Here is an 8,483-nt window from a genome sequence, read left to right on the forward strand (position 1 = left end):
TTTAGATTGTTGTTGTTTTGTAGAAATAATTGTACATGAGGAAGCCTCAAATGTTAATAGAACACAGGACTCCTGGGTTTGAAATCCAGCTCTATTGTTATGTTGTGGGACATGGGGTGAGGCATATCTCTCTGAGCCTCTGTTTGTACTACAGCATCTCTGATGTCATATTTAACTACATAAATATATGCAATCTTTCCCATATCTGCAGGGAATTGGTTCCAGGACCTCCTATGGATACCAGAATCTGAGGATGCTCAGGTTCCTTATGTAAAACAGCATAGTGTTTGCATGGAATCTTCACACATTCTCTTTTATGCTTTAAATTCTTCCCGGACCACTTATATCTAATACAATGTAAATGACTTGTAAATAATTTTATACTGGATTTTTTTAGGGAATAATGACAAGAAGAAATCTGTACATGTTCAGTAAACACAATTCTTTTTTTGGGGTGGTTTACTATTTTGATCTGAAGTTCATTGTGCCTGGAGACATAGAACCTGTCCTGAAATTTCGAGTCTACATAGCAATGTTTGTTGTATACCTGGTGCTGACCCTGCTCCCTATGCTCCCCAATCTTGGAGACCTCTGTGTTTTCTCAAAGCAAAGCATGTTGGCTTAATGTAAATAATTAAACCCAGGACTTCTTTCCCTAAGAAATGCTGGATTTTGGTTTAATAGGTTTTCCCAAGCTTTATTGTTTTGCAACATTTCAAATCTTCAGAAAAGTTGCAGGCAAAGTATAATGAGGAGCTTGTATCTACCAATTGCTAACGTTTTGCCACATTTGCTCTCTGTTAATGTACTCCTTCCCTTGGTGTATAGGTATTGTTGAAACATTGGATAATTTATTGCAGGCATCCTGACACTTCATCCCTAAATACTGCAGCATATATTTCTTAAGAAAAAGGACATTCTTCTACATAGCCACAATATGACTACTTGGGAAATTTAACATTGATCCAATATTATTATCTGAAAATAAACTCTATATTAAAATTTTCACAATAGTTCCAACACAGTTCTTGTAGTTTTATTTATTTGTTTGCATTCCATGATATAACCAAGATTATCTGTTACATTCAATTTTCCTATTGTTTACCCTCCCTTGAGTTACAATTTTCTAGTTTTTTTTTATTTGTTCACTGTTATAGTATTAACATTTTTTTTAGAATTTGTACCAGTTTTCAGTATGTCCCTGAAGTTGAATTTGCCTGGCTGTCTCTTAATGATTAGATTCAGGTTAAATATTTTTGGAAGGAAGGGCTCAGGGGCAGAACACATGCTTAACATGCACAAAGCCCTGGGTATAATCTCCAGCATCATAAAATTTTTTGAAGAAATATCATATAGGTATTAATGTGTACTCAATGCATCATATCCAAATTTTTGTGCTGTTGTAATTGGTACAATATATTGGGTCATTTGATTAAGGCAGAACTCACCAAATGCCTGCAATGTTAAAGTACTATTTCTCCTTATAATTAATAAGAGATGTGAAGAGTGACACTTTGAGATTTTATTTGTCAAAGGTTCTGGCATCCATTATCAATGGTGATTGTAAGATTGCTATAGTTTGATTGATTTCTACAAAAGTAATTGGGATAATCATTAGATCTCTTGCAAGCATGGGCTGGACCACAGAGAGACCCTGGAGTGTGTTTGTGTAATGGAAGTGCTAAAGCAAAGTGAGAAGATAAACTGACATGCTCTTCAAATTTTTAACAGTGTTAAGTGGAGGGCTTGGGGTACCTAATGAGAAGAATCTAAGAAAAATAAACATTTGTTATGTGTTGAACAGAACAAACACAGTATACTGTTTTCTGTCTTTGCAGATAAGACCCAGAGCTTGAAAACAATAGGTTTATGCAATGCAAATAATGTATTAAAGTCTTTCTTTTTTAAATGGTGAGTTATAATTTCCCTTCTTTATTTCAGTTCCCCTTCTCCATTATATTTTTGGTTGTAATTTCATTTTGTAATTTCACTCTAATTCTGGTTGTAATTTCCCAAAATTCAAATATTATTGATAGTAAACACAATTAGTAACCAACTGTGTCAGAAAGAAAAGTTTTCAAGAGACATTACTGATAGTGAAGATTTTAAGTGATAAGGAACAGTAACAAATAATCCAAGTATATGTCTATTTTTATCTTGAATAATTTGTTTTCTTTGTGTTTCTCTGATTTATCAGAGTTCATTTACAACAAAAGCAAATTCTACACCAATGTGTGAACCAGCTTTTAAATAATAGGGAGAACATACCAAGTGTTGCAATAAAGAGAAAACATTCTGCAGAGAAGAGCAAAAGTAAATAATAATAGCATTAATCATGATGATGATAAAGAATGCTAATGAGCTTTGATAAAAGATCTTGTAAAGCTGAGGTAGTCTAATAATAGCACAGTAACCAGAACAGAGTGCATGGAAGGTGGATTGTGCAAATTACATTTTAAGTGGTGAGAATAACCTGGCATAGGAAACAAGGAAGAGAGATGTGAAAGGATAGATGGCATGTAATCAATAAAGAAGTCTTGGCAAAGGCATTTTTGCCTTGCAGAATCGCACTAACATATGTCTTCTTTTTGCTATCTTCATGTTTCTCTGATTTATCAGATGACTTGAACCCAAAGCAGGGAGAACAGTGTTTTACTATGATGCCAGTATTTTAGGAAAAAGAGCCAGAAATTTGAGAAGTAAACTTTTTTACAAATACAACGGTGTCTTTGTTGCTGCTGTTGTGCTTTGAGGATAACTGTATGATTGTTACTTATGAAAACACAAATGGTAGATACAATTTTTTTTTCCTAGAACAGGAGTGCTATGCCAGTAAAACATGTATAATGGGGATTACAAGATCAACAAAATGCATGATTTTATAAAGACTGAAGTTTACATGCAATATAGCCAAAACACACGAAGAAACCAGAATTGTCTCATGAATTAATATTATTATAGCCATGTTTTATTAGCTTTATTTAAAACTATCTGCAAGTTGAACAACCTTTTTGAGCCCTTTTTAGAAAACACTTTTGCAATTTGCTGGAGCAATGGATTCTTTTCTATTTTTCTTTGAGCTACAGTGGCTAATCTGATGTTGATCTTTTGGTAATTATGTCAGTTAATGTGTGCTGAGACTAATTTCATTTGTTGAAATGGATACAAGGTGAATATGTAATTAGAAGGTTGTCTCTTTAAGACCTTGCGTGCAATTTTCTAAGAGTAGCTGTCATATGGAAGAGGTTAAAATATAAATAATTTCTGATTGGTGAACAAACTAGTATCCAGTTTATTTCCTAACAATTGAAATCAAATTATAATTTCTTGCTGGGCTTGTTGGCATATATCTATTATTCTAGCTATTTGGGAAGCTGAGACAATAGGATCACAAGTTGGAGGCCAGCCTTGGCAATTTAGCAAGAGCCTGTCTCAATATAAGAGTAAAAGGGTGCCAATGTAACTCTGAGTTCAATTCCTATGGTCTCAAGGAAAAAGAAATAATTTTTTATCATTTCTCCTACCAATTCAAGATACTTTATAGGGTGACTCATCATTCTCACTCACCCAGGATGATTTTGATTTTAGTGATGAAATGTTCAGCATTCTGGGAAAACCATCAGTTATAAGCAAATGGGGACACTTGGTTACTACAATATACACACTTTACTCTTTAAAATAAAACATGATGCTTTATTTATTATCATATTAAATTTAGTATAAGAAGGAGCAATTTAAAAATAAATTTCTGGGGCTGGATTTGTGGCTCAGTGGTAGAGCGCTTGTCTAGCATGTGTGAGGCACTGTGTTCAATCCTCAGCACAACATAAAAATAAATAAAGAAAGGTATTGTGTCCAACTACAACTAAAAATAATACTTAAAAAATAGATAAATTTCCATTTATATTACCACTAAAACAAACCAAATTTACACATGCAGTTTTGTTTCTTCTACACTTTGTTCTGACAAATAATATACAATTTGACAACTGTAAAAATAATTGTAACCTGAAATCCCAGTGACTCCTGAATCTGAAAAAGTAGGATTAGAAGTTCGAGAGCAGCCTCAGCACACATGAGGTTTAAATATAAATAGTGAGACTCGGTCTCAAAATAAAAATGAATAAAAGAGCTGGGGTTATAATTCAGTGGTAAAGCACTCTGGGTTCAATCCCCAGTACCAAAATAACTCCAAAACAAACAAAAAAACAGAACAGTTGTAACCAGAGGTATTTACAATTATATTTATTAGTTAACAAATACAGAGTTTCACAAAATCATAGCTTTAATAAATTCATTAAATTCTAACATATTTTCATGTTATAAGTTACTTATCCTTCATTTTAGGGCATTTATGTTGTTTTTTCAAGTTTTTCCCCAAAATATAATGTTACAAATGTTTTTGTGTGCATGAATATTCATTTTGTATACATGAAATTCCTCCTTCAAATTTGAACTTTCAGGAAAAACACAACATAGGATAGAATTGTGCTGACAACATATAAACATTTTACCTTTTCATTTTAAAAAGAAAGACTTTAATACATTTATTTGCATTGCATAAACCCATTGTTTTCAAGCTCTGGGTCTTATCTGCAAAGACAGAAAACAGTGTAATGTTCAACACATAACAAATATTTACTTTTCTTAGAATATATATTTTAAATATATATCTATATATTTTCTGCTAGCTTATCAATTATCCTTCTATGTAACCATTTCATGAAACTTCCTGGTAATATAAATCCATGGTAGGAGTTGGGCAATATATTTATCTGGATGTTTCAAACAACAAAGTATTTGCTTGTTTGATGATTTCAAGCCAGGATGATTTCATCACAGCTAAAAATATTTCCTTTTTTTGATCTTGCAAAACAATTAATAGCATTTGAAGAGAGAAATGTGATCACTGGGTAGTCATTATTTCATAAAGAAACATCTACTGTGTTCCAAAATTGACAGAGGCATTAAGGAACTCAGGAATACCACAAACTCATTTTTAAGGACCACCTTGCCCCCACTTTTCACACTGGAGATTGAACCTATGGCTTCTCTACCACAGAGATACATCCCCAACCCTTTTTTAATTTTGAGATAGGGTCTTACCAAATTACACTGCCTCAGCCTCCAGAGTCACTAGGATTACAGGTGTGTGCCACCACACCTGAATGGCTAAGGAGCCCCTTTTAATACTAAGTCTTGAGTTTCCTTCCAACTTATTTTTAGAGTTTCTGAAGGAGAAGTGTGAAAATCTAAAGATTCAAGTCTTCATCTGTACTATAAAACATAGCAGCCTAAGTCTACAAAATCTAAACTCAAATACAGAAAGGATAAGTCTTGAAAATCAGTTTACATTCATTGAGCATTCGGCATTGCCCACCTAGTCCTGTGACATTTTAGTCACAGAATCTATGTCTAATAACAAAATAAGAGAATAGTGTGGAAGTCCCATAACATCAGTATAAACAGAGGGGACCCTGTCTCCTTCTGCACTGTGCTATTTCTAACAAAAATTGTAAGCAATCTAAATTTCTCTTGATCAGATAGAAATCAAATAATATGTTGTGGAATGTTCATGTGATGGAATTATTAGGCAACAGTGAAAAAAATGCCCAGAAACTGTATGTATCAACAGTTCTGACAAATAAAACACTGACTGTAACAGCAAATTTTAAATAGACTGATCATGTATGCAGATTTAAAAAGGTGCAAAAGAATCCTATATATTGCTTAGGGATACTTCCATATGTATTAACAATATACAGAAATGCATGAAATGGTAAGTGTGAGATTCAGAGTAATGATATCCCCTGGGGATGGGAAAAGAAGATTTAAGGGGCCTGGGATTGCAGAAATTGGATAGGACTCTAGACAGGTACATAATAGGGGTCAGGTACTTTGGAAAGGTATATAGATAGTATTCTTCTGGTAGGTAGGTTTTTTTAATCAATTATCCTTCAATGTAATTATTTTGTAAATAATATAAGCCCTTTTAGAAATGGGAAAGTACATGATTTGTCATTATATTACTTCAAAATATTTAACAATACATTGAAATATACATAAGCCCACAAATTAAAGTGCCACATAAGTAGAAAAAGGGTGATAATTCTAAATGGAAATAGTAAGAATAAGCTTTCTGGATGAGTTGGCTTTGATAGGTGAATGGAAATTCATTAAATCTGGATGGCAGTAAAGGAGATTCTGGACTGATGGATCAGCATGGGCAAGGATATGGAGGTGTTCTGGAAAGAGTTAGCTTAGGATGCACTGAAAAATATATTCTGAAATAAAGGAGTTTGAGAGGTAACAGGAATCAGACCATGAAAGGCCTTGAACATGGCAGAAACAAACTAATTACTAAGTTTTGTGAATAGGAGGCTTGTAACTGGATCTGGACTAGAATTTAATATTTTTACTTATTATTATTGTTATTTGTGTGTGTGTTTTGTTGGGAACTGAACTAGGGCATGTCCCCAGTATCTAGTATATTTTTTATGTAATTCCAGAGGGTGGATACTTTCTTTAACCAGAATGGTATCTTAGCTGGATCTGTTATAGATCTATATTGCTCTTTAAAAATAAATATAAAAATCATAATTCATCAGGAGTCATCTATCAAATCCATTAAAAATTGACACTTGGGTTTAAAATCAGTAAAAAAAAAAAACCAAAAAACAAAAAAACACCTTGATCTTGGTTGCTTTAAAGAGTCATTTGAAGTTTTTTCATATGAACTTCCATCAATTTTCACATTTGATTAAGTCACATGAAATTTTGAATTGAAAACATGTCCTGAGAAGAAATGAAGACACAATTTTTTAAAACATAAGGGTTATTAAAATTTTCAGAACCACTTTTTTGCAGGAGCATCATTTGGTCACCAGCAGGCATCTTTCATTGGCTTCATATGGCAGAGACTGAAGAATATGTTTGCAGGAGCGCTGCAAGGCCTCGCGCTACCAGATGCCCACTCCCTCTGCGGTGCCTGGTCACGCCCTGGCCCTGAGCGCCCTCCTCTGACCCCACGGGTCGCCAGGGGAAACGCCCTGGTGCTCCTCCGGCGGGTCAAGGAGCAAGTGCCCTAGGAAGGCGCGGGGTGCGCGCCGAGGGTCGCTCCGGATGCCGCTCCCCCCCCCCCCCCGCGGGAGGCCCCCTCCGCTCGTCCCCCTTGCCCCCCCCCCATGCGCGGCACTCGCTACCTCCAGTGCGCTTGCCCTGGGCTCCCGCTGCCTGGCCCCAGCCGCCGCCGGCTGCACCTCTTGCGGCCGGGCAGTGAGTTTCCTGCGTGAGCAGCGGCTGGAGCATTCTCCCGCGCTGGGGCGGGCGAAGTTCCGCGCCCCGACTTTGTTGCGTCCTTTGCGGGCCCCCCGGCGGGTGCGGGCGGCGAGCATCTGAGTGGGGCGGAGGGACGCCGTACCGCGGGAGGGCTCCGTGTGAATTTTTTTGTGCGGCCACGATCGGGCGCGCGGGCGGCGAGCGCGGGGACCCCAGCGTGGCAGAGCCATGAATGGACCGGCTCCGGGCCTTGGACTCCGCAAAAAGCGGCAGTCTCAGGGAGACCGGGAGAGACGCTCCCGGGGAGGTCTGAGGACGACGCGGCGGGCGGCGGCGGGGCCTTCTGGACCTAGGCGCCCTCGCTTGCCTCATCGTCGGGCTCCCACAGGGAAGACATGGGAAGCCCCTGTCCTCCGCCGAGTCCCGGCCCAGACCCCCGCGGAGGAAGAGGCGAGAGTCCACCTTGGCCGAAGAGGACATCATCCATGGGTTTGCCAGGACCAGCTTTGTCCCTTTTGAAGCGCTGGAGGTAAGCGCCCCCTCCCCCCATCTGCCTTTATGCGCAGCCCCCTTGGTGGGGCCTAGCTCCCCGCTGGGCTCGCCTGTCTAGGCGCTGTCTGTCAGTTTGTCTGGCCCGCATTTTCCTTGTGTGTCTATACCAACTTTTGTTTAACCATTCATTCTTTATTTTACATGTGAGGTGCTTCTGCCTCTTGGCTGTTGTATATATAGTGTTGCTATGAACATGGATGTGCAAGTCTCTTTGCAATTCTCTTTTCTGTTTTCTGTGTGTGTGTATGTACATAGGTAGATATCTATCTATCTATCTATCTATCTCTATATATATACACACACAGAGAGAGAAGTAAAATTGCTAGATCACATGATAAGTCTGTTTTTATTTTCAAGGAACTGTTTTCCATAAATAACTAGATTTTAAAGATATGTATTTAAGGTCATCTTGTTGGTCCTTGATCTCTAGATTGTTTTGAATTGACCCTGGGTAAGTGCTCTCAGTCACCTGCTGTAGCATACCTTGAATTTGAACACACTCCCACCACTGTCTATTGTTCACTGAGGCCCAGACCCAAATAACAGATTCTCAGAATCCATACCTGGCCAGAGAAGTAAGTTGAATCTTAGCAGGCTTGAGCTTAAATATTTCTTAATTTCCAGATCTTTCAGTGCCCCACTTGGAGATTACT

The 8,483-nt window shown here is 37.7% G+C and overlaps 1 protein-coding gene across 1 annotated transcript in view; it reads right to left on the bottom strand.

Moving 5' to 3' along the window:
• The window catches only part of LOC120884217 (tolloid-like protein 1), a 120,337-nt gene extending 112,687 nt beyond the window's left edge, over nt 1-7,650 (bottom strand). The window contains 1 exon segment of the mRNA XM_078036196.1: nt 7,203-7,650. Within this exon segment, the coding sequence (XP_077892322.1) occupies nt 7,203-7,650 (448 nt within the window).
• Between the last annotated feature and the right edge of the window lie 833 nt (nt 7,651-8,483).

The sequence above is a fragment of the Ictidomys tridecemlineatus genome, unplaced genomic scaffold (assembly GCF_052094955.1).
Source record: "Ictidomys tridecemlineatus isolate mIctTri1 unplaced genomic scaffold, mIctTri1.hap1 Scaffold_226, whole genome shotgun sequence".
Classification (NCBI taxonomy): domain Eukaryota; kingdom Metazoa; phylum Chordata; class Mammalia; order Rodentia; family Sciuridae; genus Ictidomys; species Ictidomys tridecemlineatus.